The following is a 25020-nucleotide window of genomic DNA, read 5'->3' on the forward strand; positions in this document are numbered from 1 at the left end:
AAGACAGGGCATGACTGAGGTATAAAAAAATTATGAGGGGAATGGATAGGTTAGACTGCAACAGACTTTCGCCTTTTCACAGGTGAATAAAACTTGAGGACATAGATTTAGAATAAGGGGCAAGAGATTTAGAGGAGATCTGATGGGGACCTTTTTCACCCAGTACCTGAAATGCACTATCAGAGAAAGTGGTGGAAACAACGTCACTGACAGCATGTAGGAAGTATCAAGATGAGCACTTAAATCACCTCGGCATTGAAGACTATGGGCCAAGTGCTTGAAGATGGGATTAATATGTATGGGTGGCCACTGGGGTGTGGGCTGAATGGCCTACTTCCATGCTGTATGACTTTGTGACTCCAAGGAGTAAAACATTAAGGAATGAAACCTACCTTCAATAGTTTACTGCATACTCTTCCCTGCCCTCTGTAACCTAGAATAATTTTCCTCCTGTAACTTGATCTGCAAGGCTCTCGATGGGTTTTTGAATGAAAAAGACTTTCATATACATTCAAACTGTAGATGCTCCGCAACACGATGCCATTTACATCCCTGACCCACATGGGGTCTTGACGACTAGGCTGGAGCAGGCTCTATTGATGAAGTTATCACTTCTTGAGATAAGCACAGACCTATCAGGCAGAGGAAAGGAGAGTGCGGGGAGCTTGCCACTGCCATCAAATGCTGGGCAATTAAAAATATTTACAATAGCTCACAAAATCATGATGGTAACAAATGGAGGCACAAGTCTCTGAGATGGATGGAGTTAATATTAATCCTAAAGCTGTCATTCTGTTAGCTGAGATAATTATCAATTACACTTGAGTGAATTCCCTGCTGACATAATCTAAACATTTCCAGTGTGTAAAAGCTGAGGATATATCAAGATTTCCTCATGCCAATATGCCTTTACTCAACTATAATGGTATTTTTCACACTTCAATTCCAAATCAATTTGCAGAAAGAATTTTAATATGTTTTTTTTCTGAGCTGAAATTTAACAAGAAAACTTGAAACTGTTTCCAAAACATATTCTACCCAACCATAGATAGAGATAGAGACTGGAGAGAATAAATAGAACAACTTTGTTTTGTTCATCCTAAAATTTTTAAAAGAACTCTTGTTTACATAAATGGTTATTCATTTTTTGCTGTTGTTAAAGTCAATGGATATCTTTGCCCAGGCTTTCAAAGTATCTGTACATTTATTTCCATGGATTATGTTAACAGGATATCTTTACCAACTGCTTATTTTATATTTTAGAGGTGGGGGGAGGGGCAAGGAAATAATTGCAGCACTGTGCTTCTGTAAAATGTAAATCTAGACTATTTAGCATTGAATGGATGACTTTTTTTTTTGGCTCAGTCAACATCCAGTGATCCATGTTCAATCCTGACTTCCTGTGCTGTCCATGCCCATGTGGAGTTTGCATGTGATCATGTGGGTTTTCTCCAGGTGCTCTGGTTTCCTCCTGCATTCCAAAGGCGTGCAGATGGTAGGTTAAAAAAGCTCCTGTAAATTGCCCCTGGTGTGTGTGGGTGAGTGGTAGAATTGGGGGATTGCGCAGAGAATATAATGAGATTTGTGAATGATTAGTGTAAATAGGTGCGGACTCAGTGGGTCAAAGGACCTGCTTCCGTGCTATCTAACTCAATGAGCTCCAATTGTTAAGTTTGCTACCTACAGTACAACTGCCTTTACAGTACTCATTGCCATTTTGGTAAACATAGCAGAACATGCAATGCCAGTCCAGAATTAAAATCTATTCCTGGCAGGTGTTGCCTTCCCTGAAGAAAAAGGCAGACGCAGTCATATACCACCTGTCAAAATCTCATGACCTAAAGCCAATGTAGTACCTTTGAAGGGTTGTTAGCATTGGGATGTAAGAAATGAGGCAGCCAACCTACAGCCAAGAAGATCCCAAAATACAGATGTTTGAAAATAACAAAATAATTTGTTTTTTTTTAAGTTGTATCATCGGGAAGAACCACTTAGCTATTCTTCAATGTAACACAAGGAATATAAGTATGCAGATCTGACCTACTTTATGTCTCCCTCAGTACACCTCAGTGGGGCAGATCTTCCAAAACCACAGAGACACTTCCATCCATAGGTACACCAGTATTTTCTGCTCATAAGTTCATTGTATGTCTAAGCTGATGTACCAACTCTCCAAATCACTGCACTCAGTTCTGGCTTGCCTTTTCTGGAGCGCTGAGGTCTCTGGCCAGCTCAACATTCCAGCAAACACCTCCCTTCCTTGTCATGGCTGGCCCCCTGCTCCCGTCATTCCTACAGTCTGGAGAGCAAGTGAGATCTGGAAGACAGGCAAGTGCCTTTGTTCAATACCCCATACCTGGTGGAATGGAATATACTACTGTAAATTGTCCTGTAACTCTGTGCCATCAAATTGAGAGAGATTCTTTCCATTATCAGGTCAGGAAATTCCAGATAATACTTTTGTTAACAGATGTGGATTCATCTCTAGTCACAGAGTCACAAAGTCACTAAGTGTGTTTTACTGCCTCAATCCTGAATGTGCACCTTCTCCGAGTTCAGTATCTTTACAATCATCCTGATATTTTTGCAGGGGTGCTGCTAATGTCATCTGAAGCCATTTGCACAGAATTCCCAGACTGACAGTAAAATCATCAACAGCCTCCACTATTGGAGCAGGTAGAAAAATCATTTTTAGATCATGCCATGCTGGGTGATTTGACTGTCACTGAACTGGCAAATTATCCAATCCTAGCTGACAACATTTTTTTCATTCCTTATTACTGTGGTTTATTATTGATGTACTTTGCCAAACACACATCAGATGCACTGGTTCCTGTCAATATTGCCTCATGTCTCTTAACAGGGAGCTTTACCACACATTACAATTGGTCAATTTTATAAAAAAACAGGCCACAATAAATAAACACTACCTTTAATTTGCAAGCTTTATTAATACAATGACCACAAGGTTACCAAGCCCAAAATCATAAGGAAACAGAGGTCAGTGAAACTTCAGATTGATAGAATAGTCAGGGGAGAATTCATCAGGTTTATTTGGCAAAATCCATAAAATACAAAATGGACTGGTTATACAGGGCGGAACCTGTTGAGACTGGGATGTGAATATGCTCAGTGGAAATATTCAGGATCACCTACAGGCTGAAAATTATCAAAAGACTCTCCATCCTCATTGCTGATGTGTTGCTCAGATTGCTCAAAATATTTAGTTTCATGGAAGAAGTTGATTACAACAAAAAAAATCACACAGCCCTTCAATGGTCAGCTGCAATAGTCAATATCAGCACCAGCTGCAAAACTGCTGAAATGCTTTGACAGCTGGGGGTAGGGCCTCTCCAGCTGTCAAGTCCACTTGGCTGATCACAAACATTTGGAAAGTCCCCATATTATGTGGAGGCTCACCCATCTTCTGGGAGCCAACCTGTTAGAGGATCAAGTCTAGGACCATGCAGGAAGCGTGATATGATGGCCTGTGACAAAGTCTCTGGCTTGAACCCACAACTTTCTGACTGGCAAGAGTGAGGTGTTGCCTGTTACATAAACATGTGGACATATTACAATGGTAAATTTTGAGAGAAGTCTACAATGCAACAACATTGAAAATAGGGGCAGCAGTAGGCCATTCGACCATTTGAGGCTGCTCCACCATTCAACACAATTAAGCTGATCGTCCACTTGGCTACCCTGTTCCTGCCTCTCCCCAATCCCTTGATCCCTTCGGCATTTATCTGACTTAGCTTCCACTGCCTTCTCTGGTAGGGAACTCCACAGGTTCACCTCCCCCTAGATGGAGAAATTTCTCCTGAGCTCAGATCTAAATGGCGTTTTCCACTTCCTCAGGCCGTGACCCTGGCTCTGGACTCTTCATCCATCAGGAACATCCCCTTTGAATCTTGTCTGTCCAGCCCTATTAGAATTTTATAGATTTTTGTGAGATTTCCTCCCACTCTTCTACATTCCCGAAATTAGACCAAATCTCTCCTCATATATCAGATCCAGGAATCAGCCTATTAGAACTTTGTTGTACTCCTTACATGGTAAGAATATACTTCCTCAAATAAGAAAGCCAAGACTGCACACAAAACTTCAGATGGGATCTCAACAAGGACCAGTAGAACCACAGCAAAATCCTGTACTCAAATCCTCTTGCAATGATGGCCAACATGCCATTTGCCTTCCTAAGTGCTTGCTGCACCTGAACACTTGCTTTCAGTGACTGGTGCACAAGGCCACCCAGGTCTCATTGAGACTGCAGATGCTGGAATCTGGAGCAACAAACAATCTGCTGGAGGAACTCAGCGAGTCAAGCAGCATCAGTGAGAGGAAAGGAATTGTCGACGTTTTGGGTCCTGATGCAGGGTTTTGACTCGAAACATCAGCTATTCCTTTCTTCCCACAAATACTGCTCAACCCGCTGAATTCTTCCTGCAGATTGTTTGTTGCTCATTGCACCTTCCCTTTTGACTCGAAACATCAACTATTCCTTTCTTCCCACAAATACTGCTCAACCCGCTGAATTCTTCCTGCAGATTGTTTGTTGCTCATTGCACCTTCCCTTTTCCCAATTTATCATCGTTCTGATAATAATGTCTTTCTGTTTTCAGAACCAAAGTGAATTTTCCCACGTTAAACTGCATCTGCCAGGCCTTTGCTCACTCACCCAAATTGCCTTAATAATGTTGCCTAAAATACTTTGCATTTTCCTTACAGCTCACATTCCCTCCCAGCCTTGTGCCATCTGCAAATATGGAGAGGTTATATCTATATATATATATATATATAGTGATTAGCTGGGGCTAAGCACTGACCCCTGCAGCACCCCACAAGTCACTCCCTGCCATTTAGTAAAAGACCCATTTGCATTTCTATGTTTTCTGTCTGACAACCAATTCTCTATCCATGCCAGTATATTACCACCATTCCCATGTGCTTTAATTTTGCATACTAGCAAGAAATATTACAAGATTTAGGTTTAGGAGGATATTGAAGAGGTTAAATTATGCTTCAGCTGAAAACTTTATCACTTTAGATGCTTTTTTTATTAATTGCAACAAGTACAGAATAGATCACAACTAGAAGTAGAGTAAAAGTTACTGTATAAAAGCCATACAGCTGAGGATTCATGGATCAGGTGGTAAGAAGGGGAGATACACTCCAAAAAGGCAGAGCAGAACTGGACAGTGCAATTAGTATAGTCACTGCCTCACAATGCCAGAAATGCGGGCTCAATCCTGACCTCAGGTGCTATCTGTGTGCAGTTTGCACATTCTCTCTGTTACCTCATTGGTTTCCTTTGGGTGTTCTGGTTTCCTCCCACATCCCAAAGACATGTGGGTTGGTTAGATTAGTTGGCCACTGTAAATTGCCCCTAGCATAAATGAGTGGTAGAACCTGGGGGGAGCTGATGTGGGGAGAATAAAAAAGGGTATTCATGTAGGATTAGTGTAAATGGGTAATTGATAGTTGGTGTGGACTCGGTGGGCCTATTTCCATGCTGTATCTTTCTACGACTCTATAACTGAAAATGTATAAAAAGGAGTAAATGAGTAGAGAATTTCATTGAGGATAGAAGGACTACCAGGTGGGTGAATGAACATAAAAGCAGAAAGAACAGAAAACTGAATCTTCTCTTCGATAGACTAATGGGTGATATAATATTCAATAGCACATTGTAAACCACAGTTTATATACTGTATTGTGTCAAATATTGACTATTTCAAATAAAGTCACTAATGTTAACTGATTAACACTGAATAACTGAGCAGAAGTTTCACAGTGTATCATTGCAAAGAGAATACAATATAAGCTATTTCTTGATATAGTTCTTTGAACTTGGTATAATTCATAACTGATTAAAAAAACAGATTTGAGCTCATTTGTCCTATTTTGTAGGATATGTTTTAAGAGATTAATCCCTGAGGTCATAAAATGAAAGCATAGTTTCTAGAAATATAATCTGGGTCGTTGTTATATTCAATTTGCTCAATGAATTTTGGCTTTTAGTACAAAAAAATGCTTCTGGGATTCCTCTTCTCAATTTTAATTGTTGCTTCTTGTCACCACAGGCAGTGTGTGGAGTTGCACCCTGGTTTAAGCTCATTATCTTCTCAGTTTGAACCATGTCGCTCTGAACCTCTTTGTGCTTTGGTAACAACAAGATCCAGCATGGCTTGGGAAGTAGAACATTCAAATGCTTCTCTATAATAGATTTTCAATTTTCTTACCGGAAATATCTGTCAATTTTCTTTTCTATCTCCTCTGTCTTCACTGTACTCAAACCTGGGGGTGTTGCCTGATTGAAGCAATCTAAAGCATTCACTGCTACCTCTTAAAACTGCCCCCAAAAGAAAGTTAAACGCTTCTCTATTTTTCCAGGATGTGTTCTCTCATTTCCTGGTTTTCATCAACTAGATGGTAAATTTCAGTATTAATTCCAGGCTGACACTTGAGTGGCCATCTTTCTAACAAGATATTAAACCAAGGGCTCATCCAGTTTCTCAAGTGGAGGTAACAGATCCACAAGAATATACATCCAAGAGAAAAATCAGTGTCTACCCAGTATCTGGGTCCAACCCAGTATTGTATAATTGATGTTTAATTTATGTTTTTCTTGTGAATGTTGTATCTCTGATGCTATGTGCCTGTGATACTGCTGCAAATGAATTTTTCACTGCATCTGTGCATTCATGTACTGTGCATTTGATGATAAACTCGACTTTTGATCTTAGCTATCTTCCCTCTACACTCAGTCCTGATGCAGCATCTCGACCTGAAACGTCAACCATCCCTTTGCCTCTACGGATGCTGTGTAACCTGCTGACTTCCTTCAGCAGTTTGTTTTATCCTATAGTATCCTGGCCACTCTTTATCCCTCAATAAGCAAAACAGAAGAAGATCATCACTCTGATTCTGAAACCTCACTGCTCCACTTCCTAAAGTGCAATAGGAATTACACCTCAGAAATAATAATCTGGCTATAAGTGGGACATCCTGAAATCATGACAAGTACCGTATCAATGCAAGATTTTCATTGGTTCTTTAAACGGAACTAGTAATATATAATCATTGATTCATGCAATGAGGTACAGCATGGAACAGGCCCTTCAGCCCATCACGTCTATACCAATTGTCATGCACCCACTTTTACGCTAATGCTACTCAAACCTATTTTATTTTCCCCACAATCCCATCAACCTCCCACACCCGCCCAACTCACTACACAACTGGGGAAATTTACTGTGGCCAACTAGCCTACTGACTTGCACATCTTTGGGATGAAAGTGAAGAATTTTCCATTTGTCACAGAGGGCACAGGATCTGGGGAGGCACAATGGTGCTGCTAGCAAAGTGCAACTCCAGCAATCTTTGGGATATGGGAGGAAACCAGAACACCAGGGGAAACCCCACACGGTCGCAGGGAAATGGGTAAACCACTCAAACAGCACCCGAGGTCAGGATCAAACCCATTTCGCTAGAGTTGCACTCTGCTAGCTGCACCTTTGTGCCTTCCCAGATACTATGCCTTTGTACAAATGGAAGATTCTTCACCTTTGTCCAGCCTCATTCATGGTGAAATATCCAATGGTCAATCCACAGCTCTAAATAAGATCAGATGGGAAAGGCTCAGCATCGAAATAGCATTTGCATCTGAGACACCCCATCACCAAACAGCAACACACTTCCCAGTCCAAACCTAAGCCAGCTATTTAAGTTTTGCCACAATGCTAATAAAAATCATCTCATCCTTCTAAAGCCAAGGAGAGCAATGGGCACATTCCACCCAATATTTTCTCATAAGGCAACCCCTTCAGTCACACTGGGTATCAATACAAATCTATTAACATAGAGCCCCTGAGAAAAAAATAACAATGAGGGCTTCTGCAAATTTCCCTCAGAGCTTTTCATTCATATGTGCCAAGACTGAAAGATACCTTGGCCCTTTCTGGGAATGAGATCCCTGTACCCATCTAATTATCTATTCCCTACTTAATCATCTTTTTTATAAAAATGATCATTGATAGCTTTTTGCTTCTTAAAGGTCAAAACCTGCAGACTATCATAGATATGTGGATTTGTCCATAAGATGGGGCTATTGCTTCAAAGAGTAGCAGCCTCTATCTAGATTGACAGTTATATTAAATGGAATAACTGCAGGAGCTTGGCATGAAAATATATTTTATATTTGAGGAATAATATGCCAGTTTACTCCGGGATCTGCGCTGCTATGCGTAAGTTTTACTAACCCATCCACTATAGAAAGTTTCCAGCATCAGCCATTGATGAGCGTTGAGTGTGATGAGCTCAGGTGGGGTGAAAGTTGGACACAACTGTGATCCTCTGCAAACTCAAAACGAAAACAAGATTCCGTCGTTTAATGCTATCCAGCGATTCAAGAAAAAACTGGACAAATGGGAAGGAAGGAAACCTTCCAATTATTTATTTAATTCTTCCTTACAGTGTGTACCAGAGGAAATTAATGAATACCTTCCTCTCAGTAAGGTACTTGGTGATAATTTTCTTCTTGCACATGATAAGTCACCTCTCAACCAACATTACACACCCAAAACCAAATCAGATGGGAAAGGACAGTAAGTCAGTGAAGTGTGTATCCTTGACGTATACCTATGTTCTGCTGCACTCTTCTGCGTTCCAGACTAACAAGAAATACAAGGCAAAAATTATTGGAGCTCAAAATGAGCAAAAAGCTTTCTCCAGATTAATTCAGTATTAGTAATTTGCAAGCTCACTTCTGAATAAATGAGTCCATTACTTTGAAAACTAACAGGTCGTTAAATTACAAAAGGCAAAATGCTGATAGAACTCACCCAGTAGCATCTGTAGAAAGAGAAATCAAGTTAATGTTTCAGGTCAGAACTGGTCATTAAATTACATAGGTCTGCTTCATCACCTTCTTTGATGCATTGTGCAGAGTGTCTTCTTTTACGAGATTTCTATCACCCTGAAGGACTAGAGGCAGCAGGTGCATGGGACTATTACCGTCTGCAAGTTCCCCTCTGCCACAAGCTCTCCTGATTTGGAATTATATGGCTGGACCTTCATTGTCCACTGTGTAAATACCATGGAATTCCTGCCTAATTGCACCCCGAGAGACCCTACTCCACGCAAGTGTGTAAGTTCAAGAAGGTGCCTCGCCACTACCTTTTCCAGGGAAATTAGGGACACGCAATGAAAGCTGGTGTTGCAAGCAATGCAAGGAATAAAAGCAAAACTAAAGAAGCAATTCAGCACCCAATGCCTGTGCCAACTCTCAAGGAGCTGTCAACTTTTGTAACATTTTCCCAACTTTTAACCCACAGAATATTTTCCTTTTATATCTGTTCCACCTTCCTTTTCTATACATTATAACAGTCATGCTGTTTCCAAGCCCTGACAACTCACAAAAATGCTAGGCAAATTCATAATATTACCAGTGAAATACTGGAAGCTGCCCAACACATGAAATAGCTAGGAAGGAAGTTAAGGTCTCCACTATCCATCAAACATTTCCATTAAATTGCAAAAAAAGGCAAATTTAAAAAAAACATCAAGAATAAGGAACAGTCAAGGCAGTTGCTCTTTTTTACAAATTTGTTCTGAAAGATGCAGTAAGAAATTCCATCCACCTCAATGAATAAGATCATTAGTATTTCCAGTGTACGTTTCAATTGAACTCACAATTGCTTTGTGCTAGGTTTTGGGTTTAAAAATAATTGCCATGGAAACAGATTTTAGTTTATGGCAATAAGAACTTCTGCATGAAATACAAAGAGTCATGTAGAAAAATAATTTGTGGAGAATGAGGCAATCCATTGATGCATTGTTAAAAGGTGGCTGAATGCAGGTCTGTAGTCTAACGGTTCACACCACTGACTTCCTGTTCTCTGCCACACGATGAACAGCTTGAGTGAAACTTGACCATCCTGATACCAGAGTTGCAAAGATTCAAATTTTTATCCAGATAGTTTGTTCAGATTCTTCTTTAACCTCTCCTGTTGCCATTTGAACCTCAGGTCTGCTCCTGCGGACTGAATGCAGGTGTTCCGCAAAGCAATCTGCCAATCAGCATTTGGTTTCTTCAAAGTTAAGGAGACCACACTGTGAACACCAAATGCAGAACATCAGATTGGAAGAAGTGCAATGAATCACTGCTTCACCTGTCCTTTCATGTCTTTCACCTCTTCCCTTTACACCATCCTGGGACCCAAGCAGTAGTCCTTCCATGTAAAGCCAGAACAACCCTGAGCTTCCTGTTGCCTGCCACTTTTAATTTTCCATCCTACCCACTCTGACTCACCTATTTGTGACCTTCTTCATTTTTATAATGAGGCCCAGCATAAACTTGAGGAACAGCATCTCCTCTTCTGTCTGTGCACCTTGTAGCCTTCCAGAATCAATATCAAATCCTGTGGTGGCCTCCTCTACATCAGTGAGACCGAATGCAGATTGGGTGACCGCTTCACTCTGTCTGCTGTGCCAACTGGGACCTCCTGGTGGCCAGCCATTTTAATTCCACTTCCCATTCCCACACCAACATGTCATAAACAACATTTCATATTCCACCTGGGCAGTCTCCAACCTGGCTGCGTGTACTGTACATCAAATTCTCAAACTTGCGGTAATTGCTTGCCCTCTGTGACTTTTCCCCTTTTTTCTTTTCTCTCTCCTCCTGATCCAACTGGCTCCCATCATGCTACCTCACTTCCATCTGCCCACACACTCCACCCACTGGTTCTCCTCCCCACCTCCCTCCCTTTGTTCCATGCTCCAACTTCCTCTCCTATCAGATTCCATCACCTTCAGCCCTCTGTCACTTCCACCTATCATCTCTTAGCTTCTGACATCATTCCCATTTTCCCCAACCCCATCTGCCCATAAGCCACCCCCCCCCCCACACCTGAATCTACCTATCACCTGCCAGCTCTAGCTCCACACCTTCCACCTTTTTATAATTAAAATCTCCCCTCTTTCCTTCAGTCCAGATATGTGCAGCTTGTGTCAGAACTGGATATTTCTACTGTAAATCATCTATCTGAGATAATTTGGCTCAGTTTTTCTCTCTCCATTAGCACATGCTGACCTGCTGAACATGCTCTACAGGCTCACATTTTGCCTTTTATTTTTAAACTCTTTTATTTGTATTCTCACTTTTCAACTCACCTCATGTCCACTGACTAGATGGCAACATATCCCATTGGCAACCCTAACCTTACCCTATCAGGGATATTCCCTTTGTCCTCTCCATCCCTTCCCCAACCTCTCGACAACTTAAAACTTTTCTCTCTTTCTTGTTGACTGAGGGTCTTCTCAAATATTAAATCCTTCTCTCCACAGGTGCTACCTGACCTGCTGAATATCTTCAGCATTTTCTGTTTTCATTTCATATTTCATCTGCAGTTTTTTGATTTTCAAGTTCAAACACACACTCTCTCCTGAGGTATTTTGTCACAATAACCACACACAGGTACCCATTTTATAATTGCTCCAAAACTAAAGCTCGTTATTATCCTACATCCATGAATCCAATTCCTGACACTAAATCCGGAAGATCTACAATTTTTAAAAAGGTCACAGGTTATCCAAAGGATTGAAAAATATTGAATGGTTCATTGAAAATTGAAATGACAATGTATTGAGTGAAATTACCTGGCAGATGGCCAACAGAGCATCTTTCAGTAACTATCTCTCTCACTCTCTGACAACTCGATTTATAATGCAATTCCACTGAATTGTCTTCTTAAATTATACAAGGTGATAAGCCTGACTTTCCAGAGCATCTTCTCTCTCTCGCTCTATCTCTTTCTTTCTTATTCCTTCTTTCTTTTGGATATTCTTCTCTGCTCTCATCTTTCATACCCTGTCCACTACATTTTTATTTGGGTGGGCCAAACTCTGACATCAATCATTAAGCATGATTATACCTTCCCACTTTGCTGTCCAATGACACAGTACAAATACAGCATTTTATTCTGAATTCCTCCTAATCCAGGGTGCTAAGCCTCTGAAAACATCTCTTTGCTTATCTTTTGTTTGGGTTAAATGTACATCTCTGAGGCAACTTACCGGAGGGACACCTCTTCAAATTTCATAAAAAACTTCACCTTCCATATTTCAAGGCTAAATTGTTATCACCAACTCTGTCCTGTGCTGGTAGGCCTGGGATGTGTTTCCAGAAAATCTGGTTAATTCTTCTTTCAATTGCAAAGATAGATAATTTCTCACCTATTCTAGTTAATACAACATTTGAACATACAACAAATGTAAAGGGACAGAACACAGTTAATGGCAAGACCCTTAACAGTGTTGATGTACAGACGGTAGGGATCTTGGGGTCCAAGTCAATTGCTCCTTGAAAGTGTCTGCACAGGTTGATAGGATGGTAAAGAAGGCATATGGCATGCTTGCCTTTATTAGTAAAGGCACTGAGTTCAAGAATCAGGAAGTTATGTTGCAGCTTTATAAAACTCTGGTTAGGCTGCATCTGCAGTATTGCATTCAGTTCTGGTCACCCCATTATAGGAAGGATGTGGAGGCTTTGGAGAGGGTACAGAAGAGGTTTACCAGGTTGCTGCCTGGACTAGAGGGCATGTGCTATAGGGAGAGGTTGGACAAACAGGTTGTTTTCTCTGGAGTGCAACGTGCTGAGGGAAGACCTGATAGAAGTTTATAAGATTATGAGAGGCACAGAGTAGACAGCCGGTATCTTTTTCCCAGGGTCAAAATGTCTAATACTAGAGGGCATGCATTTAAGGTGAGAGGGGTTAAGTTCAAAGGAGATGCGCAGGGAAATTTTTTTTTAAACATAGAGAGTGGTGGGTGCCTGGGATACGCTGCCAGTGGTGGTAAGGAAGGCAAATATGATAGAGGCATTTAAAAGGCTCTTGGGTAGGCACATGAATGTGCAGAGAACGGAGGGATATAGACATTGTGTAGGCAGAAGTAAATACTTTAGTTAGGCATTTAATTACTGGTTTAATTAGTTCAGCACAATATCATGGGCCAAAGGGCCTGCTCCTGTGCTGTACTGTTCTGTGTTCTATGTAACATCACCTTGAGCACAGTGGGAGCACTACTTCTTATTATTCTGGCAGAAGGGAACTTAAAACCCTCCAGACACTGAAACATATTATCTATGCAGACATTACAAATCAGCAAAAACAATCCTTTCACTGGAGTACCTGCTAGATCATGGGCTCCAGAGCCAGCAGTAGCTTGAAAGGTTCTGTCTTTCTGGTGTGACTCTAAACCATGGCCATATATTTTCACTCACACGGAAGTAAAAAAAAATCTCTATTGAAGAATAGAGTGAAGTTTCTTCCTGACAAATATAAAACCCTCAGTCAGTATCTCCAAACACAGATCATCTAGTCTTTCATCTCACCACTGTCTACACAAACTTGGTATGTCCAGATTGGTTGCTGTGCATTACAAAAATTACTGCACTTCAAATGTACTTAGGCGAAGCATTTGTTAACATTTTCAAATATATACAATTGTTATTAAAGAGCTGAACATCTAAATTCCTTGAGCTCTGCTCTATGGCTCACATACTAATGTGGTACTAAATACCATAATCGTGGTATTTTAATTGCACAGACAAGCTTTCAGTATATGATTTCCTATCAGACAAAAATACCACCTACACAACTGTGAAGCATACATTTGTGCTAAAACTGCCTGGTATTCTGTTTATTCACTAATTATTTCTGCTTGCCATGAAATTCAACACAGAAGTAAAAGTCAAAATGGCAGTAAGTATAATTTCACTTTTCAAGTCAACCATCTAACAAAATATGACCATGCAATATTAATCAAAACATAATTAACTAGAATGTTCTCTGGCACAGGATACAAAAGCATAGGTGTCATGTTACTGGACAAATATCCCAGAGGCTTGGACTAACAATCTGGAATCTAGACATAAATTCAAATCCCATGTGACAGATGAAGAATTTAAGTTCAGTTAATTTGATAAATAAATCTGGAATAAAAGGTTAGTACCAGTAATGGTGACAATGAATTTAAGAGGCTGCCATTAAAACTTAATTGGTTCACCAACATATTTCAGGAAGGAAATCTGTTATCTTTCCCTGCTCTGGTCTACACATGACTCTAAACCCCACAGCAAACTGGTTGACTGTTAATTGCCTGCTGAAATGATGCAGCAAGCCACTTATCTCAAAGGCAATTAACTTGAGATGCGGGAGGTAACTGAAGCATGTAAGGGAACCCACACAGTCACAAGGAGAGCACGCAAACTCTGCATAGACAGCACCCGAGGTCAGGACTGAACTGATCGCTGGGGCTGTGCAATGGCAGCGCTAACTCCTGTGTCACTGTGCCAAGCTTAGCTGCATACTAAATCAGATATGGTTCATGATAACACATGTTAAAACTTAATTACATGGAAGATTTAATCCTTTGTTTATCTTCCAGCAAAAATCATTCCCATTTTAAACAGTAGGTGAAGAATATATGAAGACATAACGCTATCAAGTGAGCATACTCTACTTGGAAGAGAATAGGCTTCAGGCAGCACAATTTAATGAAGAGTGAGTGAGCTAGCGTTTACACAGCAGCTTATCATGTCTCTGAAAAATTTCAACTCATGAACAATTCTGAAGGTCAGTTCTATGATTATGTAGTAAAAATATACAGCCATTTTTTGCACTCTCATTATCAAAAGGAGTAATCAGATTAATTGTCATTTAATTTCGTTCTGATGATTGGAATCAAGAAGTCTTCAAATCATATATGCCATGCCCTACATCCACTAGGTCTCCATTTATCATCTCAAATAATTGACATCTATTATAATGCAAAACTTGCTCAGTGCAAAACTACATTTAAGCACTGACCTAGTTACAGCTTCAAGCTACAGAATGAGATTTGAACTCATGATCTTCTGACTCTGGAAAGAAAGCTATTGCTGAGCCAAACGACTAATGGAACAGAAATAAAAAACAGAAAATGCAGGAAGTACCCAGCAGGTGATGCCCAACTGTGGAAAAACAGAATTAATGTGGAACGGTCATTCAACAAATGTTAATACTGTTTCTCTCTCTATAGAGGTTGTCTGATCTTTTGAGTATTTCCAGCATTTTCCGTCTTTATTTCCAGTTTCTAGCATTTTGTTTTTGTAACTATCAAATGTATTAATCAGTCTTAACCATTCTCGTGTATGATAATTTAAATTTTTAAGGCATGAACATGGAAGTCCTATATTCATGAATGGGCCCACTATGCACCTAATATCTAATTATACAGCAGCATGACCCAAGGGTATAATTACAATACCCTTCTGGAATCTAAACTGGAGCTTCTATCTTTCCTGAATCTAAAAAGACTAAGCGAGGCAAGACTAATTACATAACATGAAGGTACAAATCAACAGATGCAATCAAGTTTCACCTTGAATTTACTTAACTTCAGATCTTTCTCAAGGACAAGAACACAATGGTGCAATATCGCTCATAACCAATCAACAGGCTTACTTGATTTTTTCAAGTCAGCCTTTGATCCTGATCAGCAGTACATTTGAGATGGGTGAATTAAATCTCATTCAGCCAGACATCCTCCCCAGGACTGACTGGCAAACTAACCATCGGATCCTTTCTCTGTTTCTCTTTCAAGACAGTGGGAACACTGTCCCTCTGATCACTTTACCAAACAGCCATAGGCACATGAATCTCACTGCTATTTTTTGGTGAGCAGCTTTCAAAAGATCTCCTAATCTCACACTGAATATGGATTTAACTGCAAATTATTGAACTCGAGATAAGATAATTGTCCCTCACTGTCACTGCGTGCAACAAACAGGTCAATGTTTCCACTCAAAGGATGGTCTGGCTTTAAGAAACACTATCTGCAAATTTACACATGTATTCACAGGGTGCTAGCAATACCATATTTAAAACAAAGGAAGTGAAAAAGTTGGTTGAGGTGAAAATAAAGTGAAGCACTCCCTTGTGGAAAAGTCACACTGCCTGGGTAAAATATAACCAAGGGTGGAAGTAATAGAGGCTCTGGCCAAAATGTTCCAGAAAACTGGAAGGCTGCAAACATTGCATTCTTGTTCCATAAAGGGAAGAAGGATAATATGAGCATCTGAGGCCAGTCAGTCTATGGTGATAGTGGCAAAACCTTTACAGCCACCACTACGTAGCAAAATTAACTGGCACATGGAAATGTGTGGGCTGATAAGGAAAAACCAGCACTGATTTACCAAGAACCATGAATGATATAGTGGACTGAATTCCTCAAGAAGTAACAGAAAGGGCTGATGAGAACAATGCAATACATGTTGCCCATGTCGACTTTTAAAAGGTAAATATCCAAATAATGGACTTACTAGCAAACTTGAAATGTTTGAGATTAAAAGGGGTAGTGGCAGCATGGCTATGAAACTGCTAAAGAACAGATAACACATTTGTGGCAAACAGTTGTTTCTCTAACTGACGGGGAGTATATAGCGGCGTTTGCAGGCACTGGTATAAGGACTACTGCCCTTTTTTTGATACACATAGATGATCTTGATTTTAAAGATTAAACTTCCAGCTACAAAACATCAAAGCATAGTAAACATGAGGACAACAGCAACAGATTTCATTTCTACAAAGACTAGTGAAACGGACAGACATGCATTACATGAAACTTAATGGAGAAATGTATTGAGTAAAGTATTGTGGTATGAAGAATGAGGATGTAGTTTCAAGGGATTTTTAAATAGAGAAAAAAAATCTGAAAGAGTGTGCGGCAGTGGAGACTGAGCATATACAATTCTTTCAGTTGATGAATAGGCATCAAATCCCAGAGCAAGCACTGTGATATGCATGTGACTGATGTCACCCTGTACCTGTGGGAAGTCAACAACAGGTGCAAGTCTGATCTTTCAGTTTCATTTCTTCTATCACCATTATCGATTTCCTGGGTTTGGAGGTCCTCAATCCTACCATTCTCCTCCAGAGCAGCTCAGTTTTGCCCAGAGACACCTTTTTTAATGCTTTATAATGCATCCACCATCCTGCTTAAAATAGCAGACGTCTCCTGCAGTGTCACTTGAGAGCCATCACTCAACTAAACTAAGCTAATCTGAGGTGACTCGACTGAGATTTATAATGAAGGGAATGGATTGCATGTCTATCAATACATCTTTTAGTTTAACCATTTGAAGAGGAGTGTATTTAAATTACAAAAAAAATAGATTGTTTATTAATTGGTTCTTGTTTCTCCAGAAGTTAACAAAATTCTGGAATATGTCACTGGCTGCATTTGTGTGTCTCTTCATGATTTCAATAGATATTGGATCAGTTGCTGAGTGGGTAAGGCAACATCATATGAGGGTAAAATACTATCTGGTCCACACATGTCCATCCATCCAATCTCCTGGACTGGCTTTGATCATCGGAAGATGTTTGGCAGGGAATTTTCCAAAGTTATTTCTGATCCTTTTTTTACTTCTCCTTGGAGATTACACAGTTGTGAAGATAGGTTTGAGAATGGGTTAGAAGCAACCAGAATGAGCAACAAATCTGATGGACCAGCTGGTCTTTTCCAGTCCATTCTTGTTGCATGTCCACAAACATTCTCACAACATGAATTTAAAATATTATATCAGTGACAGCAAATTTTGAGGGCAAAATTTGCATGTCATTTTCAAATATGATTTTCTGAATTCTATGAAAAGGAAGCTTGAAACCATTCAGTACCGGAGTATGGAATAATAGTTTTTCTGACTTAGTTGCAACTGATTATTTTTGGTTTAAAAATACAAAAGCTCTGCCTTTAAAGGCTGCAGATGACAGAGTGTAGAAGATGTGTCATCCATGTAACCCACATATTTTTGGAGAAAATACACAAGAACTACTAATTACTTCCTCTCAAATATCTCATATTTATATGGGGAATGTAACAGCTTGCCTATTCGAACATAGAAATATAATTACAGCATTTTTACAGAAGAGGTTGCCCTTTATATCAAGAATGATAGTAATTATTATCTCTGAGTCACACTGAAGATCAAGCTCATACCCTGTATGACAGCTCAACGAAACTGAGTAAATTGCATTTTATGTAATGACACAATCACACTATTCTGATGGCTTCACTATCATCTTCTTATGAGTTTATGTTAATTAAGTAACATTTTCATAAACACCAAAAGAACTTGTACAATATTACCCAATCAAATCAAATGTAGATGTTTCATGTAAATAGGAATATTATACAGGTGTAAATGCGTTGACTATCAGCTTACATCATCTGCGATTCTGCTTTGCATAATGAATGCACCCAGAATTTCAAACCAGCCTGCACCTTATGAGTATATCATGGCAATGATAATAGGACAAAGAAAGATGCCAAAGGGCAGGAATTCAACAAATCAAGGTACCGACAGAATTAATGAATTTCAGTAAGGAGTTGAAAGCTTGCAAACAATGCACAAGAGAACAAGGTTCCCATCACCCATTTTCAGCCGAAGGGTTTATTCCTTGTGGGATTAGGTTCCATCTGAGCCAGAAGCACTAAGGTGCCTGGCCCACAAGGCCTTTGAGTGATCTTTGAGTGTCAATGGGACGCTGTAACTGCAGAAGATTTCAACACGATAGCCTGATCCAGTCATTATCTATTTTTCAAACATACTAATATAGCAACTGCAGAAAATTGACAATAATCAGGAGTAGAAACTCAGGCACATTTTCCTCTTCCCTAATGTGTAATTGCTGAAGCCAATTGTATGGTATTTATCACAACTCAAATCAAAACGAGTAGAAACCTGAACCTGCCTGTTGCTCCATTTTTGAAAAATTGCCCTCTTCTGACCCTTTATCACTGAAACTCCTGTACATCCCTTTGCCACATCCAAATAAGATTACACAAACACTGCCCACCCTCCACAAATTCTTGACTTGCCTAAACTTTATCACAACACCAAGTTCTTGCTGCTCTTACATCTTCTCAGTATCTTTACCCTCATCTTGAGTATATTGCTGGTTTTGCTCCTGTTATCTCTGCACCTTTTCAGGTTCTCCCCATTCCACCAGGCACTCCCCCTCTTAAAACATTCAACTTCCATCACTTATTTCTCACTCTAGAATTGTTTCTGGCACCTGATACTTACTATAGAATTCTCGTTCCACAAACTCAAAGCCAAGATAAGCATTTCCTCACTAGTTTGATCCCTCCCATTGGTGATCAAATCTTCTCACTGGCACAGTTTGACTCTCACAAGTCCTTCTTTCCCCTTGGTTCCAAATCTATCCTTAGTGCACTTGGCGTCCATTGTGCACAAGCCAACTTGTGAAGATCCTTGTATGTTTATATTAAAGATAAAGATATAAGTGGAAGTCGCTGCTGCTGTCATTATGGTGGGCCTTTGGGAGGCTGCAGAGAACAAGAATTTTAAAAGAGAAGGGTGAAGCAATGTTGGGTGCTTAAAGAAGTGGGCTAGGACTGGGTTGGTTTTGTTGCACATGCACAGTGATGTATGCAGGATGGAGAAGTACCATGTGGTTTGCTGTTGAATCATTATGGCCAAAAGTTGTTGAGTGAGAGATTTCAGCTGCAAAACTGAAACAAGTCAGCAGGTCAAGCAGCATCTGTGGAGGTAAAAGGAGTATGTCGATGTTTCAGGTCATGAGACCCGGTTATGATGTTGTGTCTCAACCCAAAACATCAACTTACACCTTTTGCCTCCACAGATGCTGCTTGATTCGATGAGTTCTTCCAACTTTCTGTTTTTATACTTGTACTTATATCCCTTTTTCAGAGCCTGGGTCTTTCTAATGCTAATAAATATGTTATGACTTCTTCTGATTCAATCCTGCTTTTGCTTTTCTGTTTCACTAATGTGGAGATGAATTTTCAAACCAAACACGTTCATATAAATGAATGAATTGATTCATCGGCCGAGTATAACTCACCTGATCAACATAAAAGGCTGTTCCTGCCCGGATTTCTCTGCGTTGTTTGAGGTCTGTCTCAGTGGTGTCTCTGGATAGTGCCATGTACTCCACCTCTCGCTTGGTCAGTTCCTGTGGAGGAATACAATTAGTCAGTACAGGCTTTTAATTATAACAGCTCCACCATTGCAACTCTACAGATTAAAGGACCAAGTTACATTGCTGGTTTGCTAATATATTCATATTCATTTCACTGTCAGCAAGCTCTCTCAGCAAGATGGCAACAAGGATAACAAATGATACAGGATGATTGGGTTCTAAGTAGATGGAGACATACTGGTAAAGTACAAATCACTGGTAAGGCTTCAGCTGGAATACCATGGACAATTCTGGTCACTGTACATTAGAAAGGTTAAGCCAAGGAAAGGATACAATGGATGAAACCAAGCATTCATGTGTGCTGAGAATTTAAGGCCAGGAGCACAAGATGGCCATCCTGCACAAGACGTCGCCTGGCTGGCGGTGAGAGATGCCCTCCCAGTCAGAACTTTCCTCTACAGACGACATATCATCCCCAATGTACGCTGCCCTCAGGATGGCTGCAGTGGGGCAGAAACGGTCACCCACCTCTTTGCAGACTGTGGATTTGCTAAGAGGGTGTGGAGATGGATGCAAGGGTTCATGTCCCAGTTCATCCCCAGTAGCTGCGTAAGGAGGACTCTGATCTACGGCTGTGCCCAGGGACCCACACTGAGAGCGACATCAAGTGCTGCTGGAAGGTCATCAACTTGGTGAAGGACACCCTTTGGTCTGCCTGAAACTTGTTGGTCTTCCAGCACAGCAAGATGACTGTAAGGGAATGCTGCCGACTGGCACAGTCCAGGCTGCAGGAGTATGTGCTGAGATATGCACTGCAGCTCGGTGCAGCCAATGCTAAGGCTCCGTGGGGAAGGACCACAGTCTAGGATCCTTCGGCTACCGCACATGGAAGGGCGGAGTTGGGTAGGCAAGCCCCTCAAACAATGAAAGGGGTATCACCTGAAAGAGTCACATGAGTGGTAATGGTACTATGTTTGTTTGTGATTTTTTTTCTTTAAAGTTTACACTACTGAATGTAACAACCATGAATGTTAAGGTTTTGTTTTGCACTGTTTCTTCTTTTGTATGTATAATGAATAAAGTCTATTTTTGAAAATAAAATCCTGCACTTTGAGTCTGCTCCACCATTCAGTAATATAACTGATTGGAGTGTGGCCTTAACTCCATTTTCCTGGCTGATCCAAAAACACTTGATGCCCCGATAGTCCAAAAGTCAGTGTTGATATTCAATGATTCTGCCTCTACAGCTCTCTGGGATGAAATATTCCAAAGATTTGCAACCTTCTGAGAAAAGAAATTCCTTCTCAACTTCATCTGAACCAGTTCTGGATTCCACCTCCCCCAAGATGCAAAACATCTACCCTGTTAATTCCCCTCAGAACCTTACACATTTCCATGGATCACCTCTCATTCTTCTAAACTTCAATGAGTAGAGGCCCGAATTATTCAACGGTTCCTCAGAAGACAATCTCTTTAACCACGATTAAATGCAATGAACCTTGTTTAAACTGCTTCTAACGCAAGAATATCCTGCTCTAAATAGAAAACCAACCAAAACTATACATAGTACTCATGTTGTGGTCTCACCAACACCCTGAATATATGTAGCAAGACATTCCTACATTTATATTCATTCTAATTACCTGCATGTTAACTTAGTGTCCCGTGTTTGAGGATACCCAGATTCCTCTGCACTGCAGCATTCTGTACATACTCGTGCATTCTGGCACAACTGGAATTGGTTAAGGGAAACTAATATGAAAGTATTCATATGATAGAACAAATAAGGAGAAAATAATTCTTCCGGCAAGTGGCCAGGTAATCCTAGATTTAAAATATTTGGCAAAAGAACCAAAAAGAAATAAAAGAGAATATTGTTTTCCCAATGAGAGGATAGTAAAATATGGAAAAATCTTTCAGGTAACTTGCATATGTAATGTATGCTGGAGTCAAGGAGGGAGCTTTGCAACAGAGGCAAATTGCTTCAAATACCAAATTTTATACTCTTTTCCTGCCAATAGTTTTCTAGTTCTCTTTCAATTGAAGGCTGAATTAAAAAGGAATTAGAAAATAGGTCATGGTCTTTGCCACTTCCTTCTGAGATGGCAGCTTAAATCATGTTTACAGTATTCCTATGAAATTAATGCAAGAAATTAATGAGTTTAAATCTATGAAATTGATGAGGAATGGGCAAACTCCACACAGACAGCACTGGAGGTCAGGATCAAACCCAAGTGGCTGGATCTGTGAAACAACAGCACTACCTGCTGTGTTATCATGCCACCCAAGTACAAAATGATGAAAGAAGATGCAATGATTTTGGAGAGAAACTAAAATAATTAGCAGTGGTAGCAATTACTTGAATTACTATGGCACCCTTAATTTAAAGTGCTTATCATGAATGCTATCTGACAAATGTGACTCTGAGCCACTGAAGGAAATATTAAGACAGGTGGACAAAAGAGCTTATCTTAATGCGGAGAAAGATTTAGGGAAAGTAAGATGTTCAGGGAGAAAGATACATATCAAGTTGCTAGCTAGAATGAAGTGGCTGAGATTATAAATTGCCTCATGAGGTGAGACATATGGCATTCAACAGAGATAAAATAGCAGAAGTTAATTAGCACTCATCTTTATTCAGTAACAGTGTTAAATTCTGAATGACTTATATATTCATAATAAATTTCCCAATTCCATTTCTAGAAATATTTTATCAAAATTATTAAAATTATGCAAAAATTTGCAATGTTTACATAAACAGAGACATTACAGAATATACTGGGGTACAAAACAGGTGAAATATATAGCTCATGTGAACTTAGGCATGCCAGGTTCAGAGGTAATTACATCTTTCATCTCAACCCACATACTTAATTTAAAGTTGTAGAAAGATATATTAAATACTTATGTACCACTCAATGAGGTTGGAATTTAGAATACAATCCTGATATTTTATTCATTATTCTTTGCAACAGTTGGTAATGGATACTGGAGAATGGATTTGCAGTAGGGTCTTCACTTCAGAGGTGATTCATTCACCAAAATAAAGAGAGATATTCTTGCCTGTGTCAACTCACTGCCTGCAAAATGCTTTGGAAAACCCTAAAAGTGATGTAAAAGGTGCTACATAAATGCAAGTCTTTCTTTCTATCAACAGAGTTGTATAATGCAAGTATTGTTACAATGATAGATGTGGATTGCTAGGATTTGCAGCAATAAAAGCTTTCCTACCATACAGCATAGCAGCTGAAGTTGTAATCAGGCTGCTCAGATCTCAATATAGATGACAGTTTTCCTGTGTGATGTGTGCTCTTCAGCTTCTGCTTGTCATCTGGTGTGCAGTAGCTCCATCAATGTCTAGTTCAGTATTGGTTTATAGAAACTGCAGCAGGAGTAGTGAAGGTTGCAGAACATCAATGTTATCTGTCAAAATCATTTCAAAATGCATCACCAGCATGCATTCTCACCTCAGGGCATCAGAGAGGACTTTTATATGGTATTTTTTCATAATAGCCCTGTTTAATATCCCTCTCTTTTTTTTGCTCCTAGGAAATTATAAGAATATTGAGGGATGGAGTAGAAAGCATCTAGCCTTAATGCTGTAGTCATTTTGGTGTGGGAGGTGTTTGATCAATGAGCTGGTCTTTCTCAACCTACGAATTTTGGATGTTCACCAAGACTGCAGGCAAGGGAGGTCACATTCTGGTAAATATGAAGCCCAACTTTCACAAAGAAAAATGCAGCATGAAAATACAGAAAATGATACCTGCAAGGCAAGCTGTTTAAAGGCATCAGAAGACATGAGCGGCAAACCCTGTGAGTGGACTTGAAATGCATTGAAAGTAACTAAAAAGTTGTTTCCCCAAGTAAACTATTTGGGGAGACTGGTACATCTAGAATGATAATTATGATGTTCAAGGATGAAAAAAAATCACAATTTAAGGTACCTTTTGAAATTCACACTTTAAATTGTAGGCTGATTGTAATGAAAATAGTTACACAAAAGAGGACAACTGATTAGGAAAATGCCTCCAAGAGCTCTGTGACAGCTCTATCCCTTGGGAATTTAAGCACATTCATTAAAAGAAACAGAGACATTCTCAGCAACCAAGTCTATCCTGCAGCGATTGTCATGGCTAGTCAAAATTCTCTTCCAACAACTTTGCTGTCCTGTTGCGTGGGGCTTACTTGGTTCCATTCTTACCAATCCAATTGGATGCAGAGAGTTCTGAGCTGATGTTTCTCCTCCTCTAAGCATCTTCACATCAAGAGCAAACAAAGGATCCACCCTTGGATCTCTGTTCTAACTCATCTGCATGCTGCCCCTTGGTAACATCTACAAGCATGGCACCAATTTCCACTGGTGACTAGTGCCAACTCTTCCCCAGCCTGTGTGTTAACAGATTACTTCCCTAACATCTGAATAAAGAATAATGTTCTTCATTTTAAAACTGGGAATGCCAAAACTTTAGACCCTCACCACTGTTGTCATAGCTGTGCCATCACAAAACTGTTGTGTGCCTAAACAGAGCTCAGCCAAAACTTTCATCCAAGCAAAGATCACCCCTAGGCTTGACTAGTTCAAATCTCTGCTGTCTAGTTCCCTACCCTAGCTCAACCAAAACGTTCCTGCCCTTATACTACCCTGCATTCATTATTCCTGCGGTCACTGACGCAACCTCAAATTTAAAATTTTCTCCTTGTTTTAATGCCTTCATAGCCTCACGAAAGCATTAAAACAAGGAGAGAATTTTAAATTTTCCTCTCATCCACCCCTTCACTTTCTACACCACTATCAGATCCAGCATGTCAGCATCCCAACACACTTCCAAACTGAGACAATGATTTCAATCAACTAAGCCACATCTTCTGAAATTCTTTCCATAAAATTCTCCACTTCCTTTTCCTCTTTTAAGGTATTTAACCTTCCTCTAATGCCTTCCTCTTTAGCTCAGTGTCCATTTTCTCAATGCAAGTCTGTGTTGCTCCAGCTGCTGACATTACA

General features: G+C 40.0%; 1 protein-coding gene across 1 annotated transcript in view; it reads right to left on the reverse strand.

The window, feature by feature from the left end:
* vwa8 (von Willebrand factor A domain containing 8) overlaps positions 1–25020 on the reverse strand; it is a 321854-nt gene that overhangs the window by 269845 nt on the left and 26989 nt on the right. The window contains exon 4 of the mRNA XM_052013855.1: positions 19938–20048. Coding sequence (XP_051869815.1) covers positions 19938–20048 — 111 coding nt within the window. The remainder of the gene's footprint in view (positions 1–19937; positions 20049–25020) is intronic.

Source organism: Pristis pectinata, chromosome 4, assembly GCF_009764475.1.
Source record: "Pristis pectinata isolate sPriPec2 chromosome 4, sPriPec2.1.pri, whole genome shotgun sequence".
Lineage (NCBI taxonomy): Eukaryota > Metazoa > Chordata > Chondrichthyes > Rhinopristiformes > Pristidae > Pristis > Pristis pectinata.